An 18210-nucleotide genomic window follows, 5' to 3' on the forward strand; every position below is an offset into this window, starting at 1 on the left:
TGTTTTTCTGTTTGTTATGTTCCATGTTAATTTTGTGTATTTATTTTTCTTACGCTTCTCTCTTTGCTTCTTACTTCACTCTTTCTTTTTGGTTCAGTTAACAGTCGTTATGAAATTGCCAGTTCCACCAATCCCCAGACGAGCCACCAGGATTTAACCTTGTGGGGTTAGTGGCCACAAACGTGGACAACACATTTTGGCTCTAATCTTTAATGTTCTATATTTTGTTACAGACATACAGTGTCATCCTGCAACTGTTTTGCAGCATATGAAATGTCCCAAATAGTATTTTACTGTCCAAAATGGGCAAAAAAAATAGTTTTTACTGATAGTCAAAACATGTTCAAAATGATGTGTGTATGTGTTGTTAATGCATAAAAAAACAAAAAAACAGTGAGGGAAAAAAAACTGCTGTGTTCAAGGTAGAAATAAAGACGTTTTCATTCTATTACACAAAGGTGCTTTATTATGTTTTATGGAAATCCGGACCACGAGTCCACATATGGACATCATTTTTCTCTAACAGTACATAATATCAAAAGATGATACTTAATCTAATTAGGTTCTGAAAATCCCAAATAGAACAGAAAAATAAAAAATGCATGTAAAAAACAGCTTGGGACTTAGGAGTTTAAAGCTCCAACAGATCAGTGTGTGGTGTGCGCTCTGCCTCGGCATATCTTTGTGCTCAACGCTTTTGTGTTTTTGGCATGCTTAGGCATATTTGGTTATTTATTTTCTCAGTTTTACTGCGATAATTAGAGTTTACTTGTTAGTCTTTGTTGGCTTTAAGTTACTGCTTTGATGGTTGTTGTGTGATTCTAAACTGAGCTTTATGATATTCTTGTTAGGCTTGTTTTAGTTTAGCTTGTTTTTGTTAGATTAACTTGAGTGTTTTGCCACCAGTGTAACTTTGAGTTTAGTAGTTTAATTAGTTTAGATTGGGTGTCGTGTGCACTGAAGATATCGGGTTTCATTTTCATTATTCATTTTTACCGCCTAGTTTAGATGTTAAGACTTAAGGATTGTTTTGTTAATTTTTATCTTTGCACATTGTTTTTGTTTAAAGAGATTATTGTAAATATATATATTTTTTCTATTATTATTGTAACTTTTTTTTGTTTAAGCCATTGAGTAAAAAGCTTAAATAGAAGTGTCACAATTTTAAAACTGTGTAACCACGTCACGTGCATGTGTTTTACACTCACCTTTGAGCACTCATTGTTTTTAACATGCCTTGACAGTAGAAGCGGTTGCAAGTGAGCCTTTTTTAGAACATCACTTGCATTTCTGGAGCGTAAAAAAATACTTTGTTGAACACATAACCTAATTATTTTGGGTACAATGCAGTTCTAATAAACAAAATCAAAACAAAGGTTTTAGTACATATCATTGTGTTAAAAAATCAAGCCCTGCAAAGGATTGTAAACCATTTAGTAGCCTACATGTACACCAAGTGTAACCAATTCCATAAGACCATGCATCTTAAGTTTGTTAAAATCAACTTTAAGCAGTTATTAAACCACATCAGTCCATGCTCTGTCCATCTATACCTTCAAAATCAATAGAGTCATCTGACATCGCACCATCATCTACCAGCATCCGAACTGCAGGAAATCCCATGTTAACACACATCAGACACCCACATTTGCAGTTATACCAGAACACACAGAATATGTGCCGCATTACAAGAGAAAACTGATCAAAATCTTGCCAATGTCATTCTGACTGATTTTATAAGGACTGTCACAGACAGACAGACAGACAGGGATGGATGGATGGATGGATGGATGGATGGATGGATGGATAGATAGAAAAAATAGTAAAATTTAAGTCAACAATAGGGCAATTAATTTATTGTTTCACACTTACCCTCTTCATCAGACACATCAAGAACTTCTGTCATGGTTTCTGGCACATTTAGTTTGTGTTTCTCTGTCACTGTCTATATGCAAGTAAATTAATTTAATTAATACAGTAAAAAACACACGCATTGTATCCATGTTAAGGCATCTTAAAAATCATCTTCCAAGTTTAACTTACTGTTGTTGTTGTGACAATTTCTTCTGTGACCACTCTTAGTGTGTCTACCACAGAAATGTATCCAAGGCGACGTGCAATGGCAAGAGCAGTGTTTCCATTCTACACAAAGCAAACATGGCATTGACATATTTAATGCTTTTTGTTTTCTTTGGAACTGTAGGTGACACACTCTTTTCCTATCCGCATGCACCAGATACCTTTTTATTAACACGCCATGCTACTCTGTGCAGTTTTGAGTATGCTCCACACAGCACACAACATTCCTACTTGTTAACTCTTTACTAACAGGTTTTACCATTAACAAAGCACTATGGAATTATGAACCTTACTGTAGTGTACACTACTTCAGCATTACCAATGTGTGTGTGTTTGTTCATTATTTTTCACATTAACTATTTAACTAATCAAGCTAACTAACGTGTTAATTATTTCATTCATTCATTCATTCATTCATTCATTCATTCATTAATATGTTTAATTTATATATTAAATTTATTTTTGCTAAATATGTGTTGTTCACTGTTATGTCATGCTATCTAATCCTTGAACAAATGCATTAGTTTAAGTGTGAGTAAACATTAACTAATTTAAAGAATCAATGTAAAAAATGGGTCCCACTTTATATTAAGTGGCCTTAACTAATATGTACTTACACAGGAATTAATAGTTTGTTACAATGTACTTATTGTGTAAATACATGTTTTTACTGTGTAAATATGCTTGATTTAATTCAAGTATGTAATTACATCTGCAATTAACTTTTGTACTTACATTTGTAAATACACTGTTGACCATCCCTTACACCTTAACCCACCCTTAAACCTACCCATACCACCAAACCTGTCCATAACCTAACCTATATCCCAACTCAAAAGCACCACAAGTGTTCTCAAATACATCATAAACACAGTAAGTACAATGTATTTATTTTTTTGATGTGAGTACATAGTAGTTAAGGACACTTAATATAAAGTGGGACCAAAAAATGTAAAGGTGATTAGAATAAGTTAACATGAACAAAGATTATGTATTATTAGTAATATAATAGTAGTTGTTATACCACTAATTAATGTTGACTAATCTATTAAATAACACATCAATAAAGGTTTAGTTAACAATAACAAAGATCAAACAATGATTAAAATATGTTTTATTCACTGTTAATTCATATTTTACAAACGGTAACTATCATTACTAATACACTCTTATTGTAAAGTGTTACCTATTTATTTTTCAGGTGAATTTGTATTTAAAACAATGTTGATGTTTTGTAGATTTTAATAAAGCATCTGCAAGAATATAAATTGCTGTGTGTGTGTGTGTGTTTATATTTACTCACCACAGTGATGGCATTGGGTTTGGCCCCATACTGGAGTAAGACATTAATGATGTGTGTGTTGCCTTGTTGTGCAGCCTGGTGCAAAGGTGTATAACCATTCTGACAAAGACAAAAATATTATATTTTCCAAAGTGCATATAACATGTTTCTACCTTTTGTGTAATTATTACTTTTGTATATAAAACTTAGGATTATATTGAAGTGTTTATGTAAAGTTGTATACATAATAATACAAATAATGGACACACTGAGAAATACCTTTGTTTTATCGTTGACACTTGCCCCACTCTTCAACAGAAAATTAACCATCTTAGCATTTCCATAGTGACAGGCCACAATAAGAGGTGTGTATCCCAACTGGAAAGAATATTATAGGGCCATGGTCAGTAAAATTGATTAACAAAAAATGTTTTGGTGTATGATAAAGTCTGCTTACTTTGGTTTGTTGGTCTAAGTTGGCACCTTGCTTAACTAAGATCTCACCAACACCTACTTTATCTTCTTGGGCAGCAAGGTGAAGGGATGTAAGTCCACTCTAAGAAAACATGAATTACATAAATTAACCAACCCAGAATCATTTTTTCATATATACCCATATACACATTTCTGGTAAGTGCTAAATACTTTCCAGGAGTTGTTGTTTTTTTTTTTTTTGCAGTTTTGATTTTCGAGATTCCACCAGAGGGTGCTGTGTACACTTTTTCAGAACTCAAATTCCTTTCGCAAGTGCCATTAGTGCCTGCTGTTCTCACGTAAATCCCCCAGAGACCGCTGTCGACTGACTTACTGACCCACCCCCTATCCTAAAGCCAACCAATAGTGTTTTCGAAAGCACAGATTGACTTAATCACCCCCTTCCATAAACCCAACCAACAGGGTTTTCAAACGTAATCCAAAAAAAGAAAAGCCCTTGCGGCCGCCTCATTTTTACCAGGTTTTAGATCTTACTATGTTCTCACCCTGTTATTTACTTATTTTATTTTTTGAGTTTTGTTTTTGTTTTACATCCTTTCTGGAATCATTCTTCGCCAGACTTGAACCCCGTCATCGCGATAAACCGTGCTCTGCGTCTCAAGTCCGCCAACATACATGGTGAGCTCCTGGCCAATCTGGTAATAGTAGAAAAACCACCCACTCAGAGGTAAGCAATCAGCTGGTAGCCCAAAAAGAAGCAGAAGCCATTTTAAAGACAAAATGCAGCCATACATAGCTCTAGCTGCATAATTTATGCTCTCCAGAAATGTGTACATGGGTACGTTTTCACAATGATCTTGTGTTGCAATTAACAAAAGCACATGTCTCTAAACAGCACAGCTGCAGTTCATCTTGACTATTTTTATTTTAAGGGTTATTTTGGTCATGTGCAATTGAAATTATTTAGTAACTGTCCTTTTCATAATCGGATGTGGTAGAATAGAGATTTCCCCTACTTTTAATGGTTTAATTAAAACACCAGAAGAAGACATCCAAATACATATATTACGAAGTCACATAAAGTAATTTGTTCTGCTCTTGGTAGACTGCATTGGTCATTTTGTAAATGAGCATCTGTGTCTGTGTACTTTTAATTAGCATATTATAAGTAAATCATCCTAATCAGCAGAAATTGCCATGCCCATTTGCTTTAACGGCTTTGTACTTTCACACTAACAGCATTTTCAGTTATATATTTTTTATAATTCTGCCTCAGAAATTGCCTTTAAATATAACAGATGTAGTGATATTGATTTTAGTCATTTACCTTAGTGGTTACATTGACTTGGGCTCCTCTCTGCAGAAGCAAAGCCGCCATTTCACTATGTCCCTCCTGGGACGCCAGATGGATCGGCATCACCCCCTGTTTGGTCTGGATGTTGGTCTCAGCTCCATATTGTAGGAGTGTGGTGGCAATTTCCATTTGATTCTTTTTTGCTGCTATATGAAGGGGAGTGTATCCATTCTAGGTAAAGAAAGAAAGAACAAAAAGGATGGTTAGGCACAAAAACACAAAACACAAAAATTTGCAACCCAGGCTTATTCTGAAAATGTACCTCTATATTCATATACATACAGAGACCCCCCTCATGATTGTGAAGCGCTTTGGGTGTATGGCCATACACAATAAATGCGCTATATAAATATACATTAAATTACATTACATTACATTTCTGAAAACCGTGAAATAGGTCCCAGGATGTCCCATATGCAGTTTATGTTTTTGCAACTTCACCAGAGGCTGTTTGACTAACTGAATGACTGACTGACCCACCCTCACACTTCCCTAAACCCAACCAATAGTATTTTAAAAAACACAGATTGACCAGAAAAAGGAACAGTGTCAAAAAGCCCTGTAGCTTCCATTTAAAAAAATGAAATGTTGCCATGCCTACTTCTGGCTACATAATTCACGATCTCCAGAATTGTATATAGGGCTGCACTTTTAGAATGAGCCTATGCTGAAAATTTGAGAGAGAGAGAGAGAGAGAGAGAGAGAGAGAGAGAGAGAGAGAGAGAGAGAGAGAGAAGACATCTCACCTTAGCGGTGGCATGAGGAGATGCCCCTTTGTCCAAGAGCAGGAGTGCCACCTTCTGGTTATCATAGTGTGCAGCGACATGTAGAGGAGTGAGACCGTTCTGCTGGGATGAGGGTCAGTGCAACATGATTAAGGGGAACTGTTAGCATTGCAAAAGCATTAAATCAAACCTAAGCACACATATGGAATATTTAATGCAATAGCAGTGTTAACAGGGATTGTTATTTGTGTGTTAATGTGAGTGTTAAAAACGAAGGTGAGATTATCATCTAAATTAGAGTGCAAGCTCGACAACAAACAAAACCTGGCTCCTTATTAAAGAAAAAAGGAAGAAAACAAAGTCGTTTCCTTTTCTTAACAAAATGTTATTAGTAAGTGAACCGATGCTTACCAGTACTCTTGCAGTCAACATAGCCTCAAGGCAATTCTTTTAAACAACATCCCAAAAGACTCAATGAATTAGACTTAAACCAAATAGTTGTGTACATATTTGTCAAAAATGCCCTGTTAAAGCTACTATGTCTTAATTTAAAATAAATCAGTAACATTTTCTGGTGCATTACCTTCCCAGCAGAGTCAGGAGGTGCCCGTCGCTGCAAAAGAAGCTTTGCCACATCCAGGCTTCCATACTTTGAGGCCACATGTAAAGGTGTGAACCCTTTCTGTGGATATTTAAAAGGAGGATACAGATGAATCAGATCATTCTAAATGTAGATTGCATTGTATATATTACAGATATGCAATGCTGACATTATTCAAAATGGAAAATATATATATTTGAAGTGGTTTTAAATCATAACAGAACATTTTTGATTAAATGACGTTATTGATGGCTCCTAACTACGTTCTGAATATATATATATATATATATATATATATATATATATATATATATATATATATATATATATATATATATATATATATATATATATATATATATATATATATATATTTATATATATAAAGCAATTAAGTAATAAAGTAATAAAGCAATTGATTAATCTGCAAATTTAACAAAAAAATTAACTATAAAAAAATTATTTTGGTCCAAAATTTTTTTCCAAGTTCCGATCAAGTATTTATTCTACTAACTCTAAAACTCACTTGACCTTTACAGTCTAGTAATACTGTAAATGGAGTTAACGTGTAATACCATAATAATGCAATTGCAAACAATGTTACTGTCTAAAAGAGACAATAAAACAAAGCGCAACAAAAGTAATTTCCCTTGGCAATAACATCGCTGATCCATAACTTTTTAACTACTTTGCTGATTTCCAGCATAAACAGACAATGACTTGAACAGGTTTTTTAACCAACACATTTTAATGGTGAACCAACTTCACCAGCTATGTATTGCTGGTTCCATTGGTCTGTCAGCAACATTACATGGACCCAAATCCAACATAATAGTACAGCTACAGTATAACTACTTTAAGTAAGTTTATATACACCCTTCAGAATCTGCAAAATAATAATCATTTTAAAACAATACAATTGTTGTTTTAAATATTTTATTTATATCATAATTTCTTTATATTTATATGTATTTATTTATTTATATTTTATAACATTATAATTTACATGCTTGGATATTTATAGACCCTTTTCACATTTCTGTGTTTCTCTGTAGTGGAAGTTGTCATTGTTAGTAAAACTTTGAGTGCAGTGAATGGGAGAATACAACAAATATTAGCACTTATTTGCTCAAATAATAAAAGAAAAACTCCACAATGATGTTATAAAGATGTTCAGAAAATGTAAAAAATGTGTGAGACTGATGATGGCAGCCAGAGGAGAGAATAACGTCAAATTTACTGTCCTGTGCCATAGAACCTGCATTAGAAACGCCTTACACAAGTGGTAACTTGTTTTTTGTCATTTGAATTAAAGATGATATAACACATTCATAAATGCAAATAAATGTTCACATGTTTTCGGAAAAATCTAAATATTAAAAACTTTCAAGGATTTAAGATGCTGATGACCGTTAAACGTGCCATAACAGACTTGCAAAAAGGGTCCATTGAGAGTTTTTGGTTGGTAACCCTTTAAAGTTGGTGGTTCGGTGGTGCAGTGGTTAGCGGTGGTTAGCAAGAAAGTTGCTGATTCAAGCTCTGGCTGGGTCACTTGGCATTTCTGTGTGGAGTTTGCATGTTCTCCCCATGTTGGCGTGAGCTTCCTTTGAGGGCTCTGGTTTCCCCCACAGTGCAAAGACAATTCAACAAGTCAGTTATTGACCCCTTTTAAACAATGACTATATAATTTTGAGGTTAATTTTTCTACACTTACATTGTTTGATTATTGTTTTTAGACTAAGATGAACAATTTCTTTCTCGTCATTTAAAGATTGTAAGCTTTAATGCTTTAAAATATTTGTAAAGTGTACAAAAGTTCAACATTGTGCATTCTTTAAATATAAGGACCAACCCAATGGGTTTTTGTGGAAGCTCAAATGTGATGGCAAGACACCACTTAATATATCTTTTTTTTTTTAAATGCATGTATTGAAGAATTCAACGAGGGGACAGAGGGGACATAAGTAATAGGTTTTATACAAAATTCCTTAAAGGGATTGTTCACCCCAAAATTCTTATGAGTTTCTTTCTTCTCTTAAAAAACAGAAGAAGATATTTTGAAAAATGCCGAAAACCTGGAAGTCCGTGATTACAGGTTTTGAGCTTAAAAATATCTTATTTTGTGTTTAACAGAAGAAATACACTCATAAAGGTTTAGAACCACTTGAGGGTGAGTATCCCTTTAAATGTGCTCTAAAGTAATTCTGACAAGCAATGTTGATATTTTAATGCACCAAAACAAACTACACGAGGGTGAGTAAAGAATAACAGAATATACTTTTCTTTTTGTTTAGCTAAACCTTAAAGAAGCATAAATGTTTCAATTAGTTTGAAATCTCTCGTTTTTATGGGTAAAAAATCTTATTTTTACTGACCTTGGTAGCTAAGGAGTGAGCAGCTCCAGCTTCTAATAGCACAGTAGTAACGTCCAAATGTCCCTCACGTGCAGCAATGTGAAGCGGGGTGTAACCATTAGCGGTTGCTGCGTCTGGATGAGCCATGTGTTGAAGCAGAAGCTGGACAATCTCTGTCTTACCCAGACGAGATGCAATGTGAAGAGGAGTCTGATCCTCCTGATGAGGGAGGAGAGTTCAGAAAATAATCAGTTGCAAAATCCAAAGTGCCATTAAATCTTTTTTTCTAAAATTAGCAATTAGCAAGTTGCAAAGAATATTTTCTTCTCTAAGCCATTAAAGTGAGATAACTGAACATAAACATAGGAGAAAAACACTCATTTTAGAAGAAATTTTTTAGGCAGCCTTTTTTTTGCATACGAACTCTTCAGATTATGGACATTACTTTTTGGTGTTTTAAATAAGCATAGGGGAAACTTGAGTAAATCTTTGTACTAAAATGTTAACAGTTATGTATTTTGTCATTTGTTGTCGTGTTGTCTAATACAAAATATTAGCCACATCTTGTCACCTTTAGGCATTCTGCTCTTTTAGCTCCTTAAAAGCTTACGTCAGTTTCCCACTAGTTGTGAAACTGTAATGCTGTATGCTGTATCCCTGCAGTATTGTTACATCCACTGCTGTAATATGACAGATGAGTACAACTTCAGTATTAAGTCAATACATGCAATCTTGAAGCATGCCTTTGGCCTACCCTTGCTCTTGCATCCACCATGGCTCCATTCCTTAGAAGACAGCGCACAACCTCCATTTGTCCAGCACGGGCCGCCATATGCAAAGCAGTCTCTCCACGCTGGTGTAAAACACAGGGGAAGGTCATATAATGCTTTAGACTAGACATATTTAAATGATTTGTAAATGATGACACAAAACCTGTTCCAAAAAACATTTTTTTGTTCAATTATGTCAGTAGTATGTGTGTATATATATATATCACAGAAAAGCCATCTCAAATTGTAATTCAGTATATTGGTGGAACAAAACAATACATTGATCAACATGTTAAACACATATTTTAGTATAAAAATATAACTATAAATATAAAAATGCTATTATTAGCAGTAGTAGTATTATTAAATAATAATAAATCTTTGTGAGCTATGTAAATGATGACTAAATTTTCGTGTTTGGATGAACCACCCTTTAAAGCTTTCAGGCTAGCAACAAGCTAATGCTAAACGATTAAAATTGATTGCATGTTGATTCTGCTCTCTGGAGCGTTTGGCATTTACATGTTGAGTTGCTGCTCATGAAGACATTTCTCACTTTTGAAGTATACTGTATAATACATTATGAAGAGGCAGCTCTCTGTTTACTCACTATGTTGCTGACATCAGGAGAAGCTCCATTCTGCAGCAGTAGAAGAACAATGTTGAGGTGACCCATGAAGGCTGCCACGTGGATTGGTGTGAGACCAGACTAAAGGAAGAGAGAAGACAATGAATGACATCAATGTAATTTTGCATTACCTTATTAAATTAGTAATTTAAGTATACATTCTACTTTGTGTTTCTATTAAATAAGCACAGTACACATGAACAAATTATATAATAATATTAGTGCTGTCAATAGATAAGAAAAAATTCACTAATTGATTGCACCTTTTTTAGAAAATTAATCGTGATTAATCGCATTTAAAACACTGAAACTTGTAATTTTGGCTATTCAAGTGTAAAATTAATGTAAACGCAAGACAAAAACTATTTAAATTTAAAATATAATTGTTTATTAGAATTTTAGTTTAACTTGTGATTTATTCATGTAAACAACAAACCCACAATAAACCATCAAGATCCTGCTTGACAGCCATATTTATTACAAAAATAAAAACACAGGCATGTTAATGTCATTTGACATTATTAAAAACATCAATACCAATAAAGAAAAAAATGATTTCCAAGTTGGATTCTAAGTGGACTGCAAAAAAATGCCAAAATACAGGCATTGCAGATATGGAAATTGAAATAATAATAATAATAATAAACTATTGAATACAAACAGTTGCACTCATTGTAAAGTTGTATTGCTTCAAGTTGAGAACATTAATTATAAAGTAGAAACAATTTTGCTTAGTCCTCCTTTACATTCATCCAGTTGCTAAAACTAGGAGTATTCCGCAAATGCACAGAGACTCCCGGATGCCCGCAAATGAATTATCTCCCGGAAATACAGCATCTCCCGCCCGGTCCTTAAATACGTTGCACACCCCTCTCTACCGCATCCCTCCTAGCTCTTCAGGTATGTCGCACGCAACTCATCCCCAACACTTTTCAGGTACATCTCGCGCGCACTGATACGTTGCTCACTCTACCCCTGACACCCTTTAACGGGCCTGACACAGACACACACACAGACAGACCCAGTTGACAGATTCAACACGCATCATCTCGTTCATCAAATTTGCTTAAACTAAGCGTTCTAAAGTATCGCTGTTTTTCACAAGGAACGCAAAGCATACACTTTAGTTGCATTTAATGAGGAAACAGGCTTAACTTTGAGGGCTCATACTGAAAGGCAGAGTAATGCGATATCTTTGACAGCTCGCTACTTCACCAGAGACTTTCTGAGTACATAAGACACCAATACTCCGATTTTAATATGATTAAGATAATACTCTTGTTAAAAGTCCAAGTATAAGCAGCGATTTGATTATCTTAAAGGATCATTGAGTCACGAAATGCGGAGGTTTTTCTTTCTGTTCGCCATGCGGTATCAAATTACCTGAAATTGCATGAAATTGAATGAAACTCTTGAGAGACTGGTGATGCAGCTAATTGTTTTATTATGAAACTTGCCTTCAAAAAGTGCTTCCTTGGTCTGATCCATATTTCTTGCTTGTTAAACACACATCCACCACAACATGAAGTAAAAAACTGCACTAATTGCGTTAATTTTTAAAAACGAGTTATTTTAAATTAATTGCATACGGTTACGCATTAATTTTGACAGCAGCTACATATATATATATATATATATATATAACATTTATGATTGTTGCAGCAGGAAGGGCATCCCCTGAGTAAAAAAATGCTGGATAAGTTGGTGTTTCATTCCACTGTGGTTACCCCAGATTAATAAAGCGACTAAGCCGAAAAGAAAAGGAATAAATGAAGTAATATATTCTGACATGCCATACTTACACTTGGCAACAAATCTGCAAAGTTTGAAGTGTAGTAACAATGCAAACTTTTAAAATTAGAAAAATGCATTTAAATTTTTTATTTTTTTTTTGCATCAGCTAGTCAGCATCTTGTAGGGAGATTTGTGGATTTCTTTTGCTGAAACAGGGTAAAATAAAACGAGGAGAATTAAGTCACTTTTCCACTTTAAGGTACAGTACTGCACAGCTTGGCTCGGCTCACTTCAGTTCAGTTTTGCTCATCAGTACAGTATTGTAGTTGAGATTATTTCAGCTTCAATACAAATGAGTGTCTGGACCTTTTCTACAGACCATGACATTTACATTTACATTTACATTTAGTCATTTAGCAGACGCTTTTATCCAAAGCGACTTACAAATGAGGACAAGGAAGCAATTTACACAACTAAGAGCAACAATGCCTTTTCACATGCTTTTTCTTGCTATGGTATAAAAAAGATTCATTTGTGTGATCCAATAATATTGCACCTGACTACTTAAATATAGCAGGGTTGGTGTCTTGCGTCACGAATCCAATGATTATGATAGTGAAGATTTTCTCTGAAAAAAGATAAATTTTGGTCATTTTGGTCATGGTACAGCTTGCTTGGAACCTCACCTTTGGTTGTACTAAAAAGTACCAGACACTAGGCATGGAACATAGTGGAAAGGCCCCAAACGTTAAGGTTACCAAACCTGAACCCTACAGTACCATAGAGATCCTATTTAAGGCCTTAAAGAGATTTACAGTAAAATAAAATAGTGATTCCGAATCTTTAAAAAAAATTTTTTTTAAACACAAAAGGAAACATGTTACCATTGACATCCATAATAGGAAATACACATACAATAGAAGTCTTTGTTTACATGTTTCCAGCTCTCTTCAAAATATATTATTTTGTGTTCAACTCGAAAAAGAATGTCAAACATGTTTAGTGATTGAGAGCCTTTTTTTTTTTTTTTTGCAGTTTTGGGTTAACCAACCATTCAACTGCATTTTAAGCATAATTATTTTAACCCTAACTTAAGCAGTATGTGTCTGATTTGTGGTTTGATTGTTTAAACAGACACTTTTATTAAATTATATTTTGTTTACCATGATAATATTCTACTTTCATAATGCAAGGATTCGTTGGGTATATCCTGTGAATAAGTGCTTTAATTGAACACATTATTTCTACCGATTGGCCTGAACATATAATAAAATGAGGAAAGTTAAAACAGCTATAGCAACTTTAGCAATAAACTATCTAGGAAAAAAAATAGTTCTAATTATAAATTCTAATTCTGTGGAAACTCTCTGGCACATGTGGTTCTTGGTTTCCTGAATAGGGAATGAGATGCTGCATCAGTGGGTGTGATAACTGTCTGAAACCATTTAAAAACATGTCAATTCACTGGCTGATGACGCTGAAGCTGCCTCTCGAGGCATTGTAAAACAGGGTTCACATAAGGATGTGTCTGTAATATTATTCCTCAGACTTCAGGAGGAATTTATTGAATCAAATAAAAACAAAAAGTGACACAAAATTTAATTTCCTAATTAAAGAACCGAAAAAAAAGCCTGAAAACAAACAGCAATACAAATATATGTTACATTTTTCTTTTTGTTACTGATTTGTTCACTAACATTTATTATGATGTGATTTCTCTTTCTTGTAAAGTGTGTGCTTTAATTTGTTGTTACAGTTGTAAATGTCCTTAATTTTTTTAATGAAAGAAATTTTTAATCTTAACCCTCTGCGGCATTGGACATTTGGCCTTTTTTCAGATTCTTATAATGGTATTAAAGGCTAAAGTCTGATGACAATGTATTTAGCACAAATTGTGCTACAATAATACACTTTTGTTGTGAGAAAGAAAGTATGCAGGGTCTTTGTCATGAACATTAATAGTTCTCACACTTGAGAAACAAAGACTGATGTGAGTGAGATTAAAATACACAACAAATCAAACCACACACTTCATAAGCATGAGACATCTTATACTAAATATGAGTGAACAAATCATTATTTGATGAAACGATCATAACATTTTTTATTTTTGGGTGAATTAATCCTTTAATGGAGAACTATAAACCAACTTTTATGATCTATTACCTCAGTGATAGCTTGAATGAAGGCTCCATATTTAATCAGCAGCTCCATCACTTTCACTCTGTTTTTCTTACAGGCGATGTGCAGAGGAGTGAAACCGTTCTGAGAGAAACAACCAGCAGAAAAGAAGTGCACGATTATGACAAAATTTACTAGGAACACAAGAAGGCAATTATAAGAATGATGCATGTACCAGTGCTCGAGCATTGGGATTGGCTCTCTTGTCCAGTAGAAGTTTGGTTACTCTGTAGTGACCACAGTGGGCAGCGACGTGGAGGGCTGTCAGGTAGTCCAGTGTGACATCATCAACGGGCGCCTTGTGCTGCAGCAGGTGCTTGACACACTCCACATGGTCACCCTGCGCTGCCATGTGGAGCGGTGATAAACCATTCTGGATGGAGGTAAATTGACAGGAAAAGAAATAACTTTATCACTTAAAATTGTGGATGTGCAATACTGCTGAACGCCTGTTATAACAGCACACATGATAATGTTACCATACAAACAACATATGATCAAATAATAATGAGTTTCAGTATTTTACTGTATTAAACTTCTTTGAATTAATTTTTCTTTGAATTTACTTATGTGTCATTTATTTTAAAGGGAAAGTTCACGCAAAAAAAAAAAAAAATCTTTATCATGCACTCAAACTTAAATTTTTTGCCTAAAAAAAGCAGCCATTGACTTCCATGATGATTTATATTTACACCTTTATTTCTATAGCACTTTTTACAAAGTAGATTGTGTCAAAGTCAATAGCTTTTTTTTTCAATCTTCTTCAAAATATCATCCTTTGTTTTCATCAGAAGAAAAAAACACGTTTCAAGGTTTTCATGGTTTGGAACAAGTGGAGGATCAGGAAATGATGCCAGAGTTTAAATTTTTCTGTGAACTATCCCTTTAACCAAACTATAATGTTACTTTTTCTTACAATGGCTGGCCCGCTATATTCTGTATTGTTTTGTTGTGGACAAGTGATTGACAGTTGTGTCATGTTAGAGAGAGAGAGAAACCTTTTCACAACACTTGCCAGTTTGTTGTCAACAAGTACATATTAATCAGAATCATAAAGTAAAATAATTATAAAGCAAAAATCCTCTTTAAAATGTTTAGTATTTGCACTGAGGGCTCCATGGAAATATTTAGATTATATTTACATTTACTAATTTAGAAGACACTTTTATCAAAAGCAACTGACAAGTGAGAATAAGTGAAGCACATCAAATCATCAGAGAGTAGCATATAAAAGCTATAGGTCTAAGTTACTAAATATACAAGTTCAGATGTATTTATTTATCTTTTTATGAAACATCCTTTCAAACTTTTCATCCCACATAAAGTGGGAAGTTCTTTAAAGAGGAAAAATTTCTTTAGCTCATTAAAATGTTCTTCACATTAAAAAAATCAATGTTTCTTTGAAAAAACGTTCACTGAAATATTGTCGACTATTATATAATGTTTTTTTTTTAACTTAATTACTACTACTTAATTAAAATGAGCTAAAACAACAAAATTCCTTATATTTCATTGGGACAACTTAATTTTTTGTATGTTCAATCCACATTTGTTAAAAGTGTTAACTTAATCGATTTGTGTTGGGGCAACATGAATGAATTGTCTGGAACCCGGCATTTTTTTACAGTGTATATAATATCTACCAATCTATGGATCAAGCTTTTAATCTCTGAATATTTCATCAAGATCTCTTGGAACTTCAGATCCAAGAGATTTCAGTTAACTGACTGAAACTTAGGGGATCAGGCCGTTAAGTTATTTTCTCTAAACCTAACATTTAATAATTTCAACATCTCATCTAAAAAATACTGCTAAAACGTTCATGATTTTTTTTTTTCTATAGTTGAACAAAAAACAAGATATTCAGAAGAATGGTGGAATTTCCAGTGTAAAAACAAAAAGCAGTGTTCAAAATACCAGTGTGTGGAGGATGTGTAAAGAATAAATAAATGATGAAGAACAAAAATGATTTTCATTTTTGAATAAACTCTTCCTTTTTTGGGGGTCTTAGTGTTTTATTTTTCTATTTTTGTCCTGTCTTGTTCTAGTTTGGTAACACTGTTTAAGGGGGTCTTCATAAAAATGAAATGAAATCTTTATTAAACCTCTTTAATAAACAGTAATTTATTATACATGGCAGCTCACATTAATATAAATAAGATTTTATGCATGTGCATGGCAGCTTTCAAAACTGTCATTAGCTCAGTTATATCATTTTATATGCAAAGGTGACATTGGTTGACATGTCTTTGATATGACATTGTTGTCTTTTGTTAACGTGACATAAACCAATATATCATAATCTTTTTTTTGTCTTTGACAACATAATTGTCATAAATCTGTCATAAACATGATTTTTATGAGGCCATTATAATTTTGGCATTCATTTGATAACATTCATAAATATTAAGTAACATTAATTAATATTTTTAAACTACAGTGTTAAAATTAGAATTTGTCTTTAAAATGTCATTAATTGTAAAAAAAAAAAAAAAGACGCAGTTATAGAATTATTACTGATAAAATTTAGTAACAAATTCATTGTTCTATTAAGAAGTGATCAGAATAGTATTCATGACACAACCATTACAGCCTCACAACAGTCATGTTTATGATAGATTTATGACAAGTTATGTTGTCTTGGTAATGTCAAGTGTCAAAAACAAAGACAAGTTGTCATCACAAACGCATCTCATTCCTTCATTCATTCATTCATTCATTCATTCATTCATTCATTCATTCATTCATTCATTCATTCATTCATTTATTCACTCATTCATTCATTCATTCATTCATTCATTCATTCATTCATTCATTCATCAGCTCAGTCCCTTTATTCATCAGGGGTTGCCACAGCGGAATGAACTGTAAACTTATCCAGCATATGTTTTACACAGTGGATGCCCTTCGAGATGCAACCCAGTACTGGGAAACACTCATTTACACACATGCACTACAGACAATTTAGCTTATTCATTTCACCTACAGCACATGACTTTGGATTGTGGGGAAAACCAGAGCACCCGGAGGAAACCCACCCCAACATGGGGAGAGCATGCCAATTCCACACAGAAATGCCAACTGACACCGCCAAGACTCGACCTTCTTGCTGAGGGGCAACAGTGCTAACCACTAAGCCACTGTGTCGCCCAGAAACACATCTCAAAAAGATGTGTAAATATTTCATTTAAAATAGCCTAACTGAGCAAATGACACTGACAGTTGTCATTAGCATGCATAAAATCACCTCCGTGTTCATGACATGTCATGTCATTATTATAAAGATTTTATGACAAGTCATATGAACACCCATTTAAATAAAGTTTGACTTTTTTATTATTATTGTAAAGCACTTTGGTACAATTTTAGACGTTTTAAACTGCTCTACATATAATAAAATTTGTAAAAATAATTAAATCAAGGCTTTTGTAGTAAATGCTTCATATATTTGCCCAATATTAAGGGGCTACCTTGGTTCTGGCCAGCATCGGGGCTCCTCTCTCCAACAAGAGCTCCACTGCTGTGTCATGTCCACTTCTAGCAGCACAGTGCAAAGGCGTGAGGCCGTCCTGCAACACAGACACAAATACATTAAGGTCAATTAAGTGAATTCATTACAAAGCACTTTGGGACATGAGATCTTACTTACATCTTGAAGTGAAAATGAAAAGTGCATGTTATATTGACAGACGGCTTCATTTCCACTTCGTTCCCTTTACATTCAACCAGAGTCACTCTCCTGCATTTCTTACACTGCAGTACAACGTAGTCATCATTGCTGATAGCACATAAAAGGCACTGCTGAAGTCAGGTACAACAGAGAGAGTGTGTGTGTGTGTGTGTGTGTGTGTGTGTGTGTGTGTGTGTGTGTGTGTGTGTGTGTGTGTGTGTGTGTGTGTGTGTGTGATGGATAATACATCAGACACTGCAGGAGGGAGACTGCAGAAAAAAAGGACAGAAAACAACCAGCTGGACTCAACACTGCAGTCAAAATCTGAAGAAGAACACAGCCGGTCATGGCTTTATTCAGACCATACACACACCCACACACACACACAAACAGCTAC

At 34.1% G+C, this 18210-nt stretch overlaps 2 protein-coding genes across 53 annotated transcripts in view; one reads left to right on the top strand and one right to left on the bottom strand.

Annotated features, from left to right (window-relative positions):
• ank2b (ankyrin 2b, neuronal) overlaps positions 1-18210 on the bottom strand; it is a 243298-nt gene that overhangs the window by 60853 nt on the left and 164235 nt on the right. For 17 of the 52 annotated variants that reach the window (XM_087259186.1, XM_087259180.1, XM_087259187.1 and 14 more), the window contains 15 exons: positions 17614-17712; positions 14319-14516; positions 14129-14227; positions 10211-10309; positions 9585-9683; positions 8852-9049; positions 6459-6557; positions 5897-5998; positions 5124-5321; positions 3819-3917; positions 3641-3739; positions 3383-3481; positions 2044-2142; positions 1873-1945; positions 1554-1607 (listed from right to left, as the gene is read on the bottom strand). In XM_087259186.1, coding sequence (XP_087115312.1) covers positions 1554-1607; positions 1873-1945; positions 2044-2142; positions 3383-3481; positions 3641-3739; positions 3819-3917; positions 5124-5321; positions 5897-5998; positions 6459-6557; positions 8852-9049; positions 9585-9683; positions 10211-10309; positions 14129-14227; positions 14319-14516; positions 17614-17712 — 1714 coding nt within the window. 52 annotated transcript variants of the gene reach the window in all.
• LOC147843211 (uncharacterized) overlaps positions 1-18210 on the top strand; it is a 501869-nt gene that overhangs the window by 14794 nt on the left and 468865 nt on the right. The window lies entirely within an intron of this gene.

The sequence above is a fragment of the Danio rerio genome, chromosome 7 (genome assembly GCF_052040795.2).
Source record: "Danio rerio strain M-AB ecotype USA chromosome 7, GRCz13ab, whole genome shotgun sequence".
NCBI classification, from domain to species: domain Eukaryota; kingdom Metazoa; phylum Chordata; class Actinopteri; order Cypriniformes; family Danionidae; genus Danio; species Danio rerio.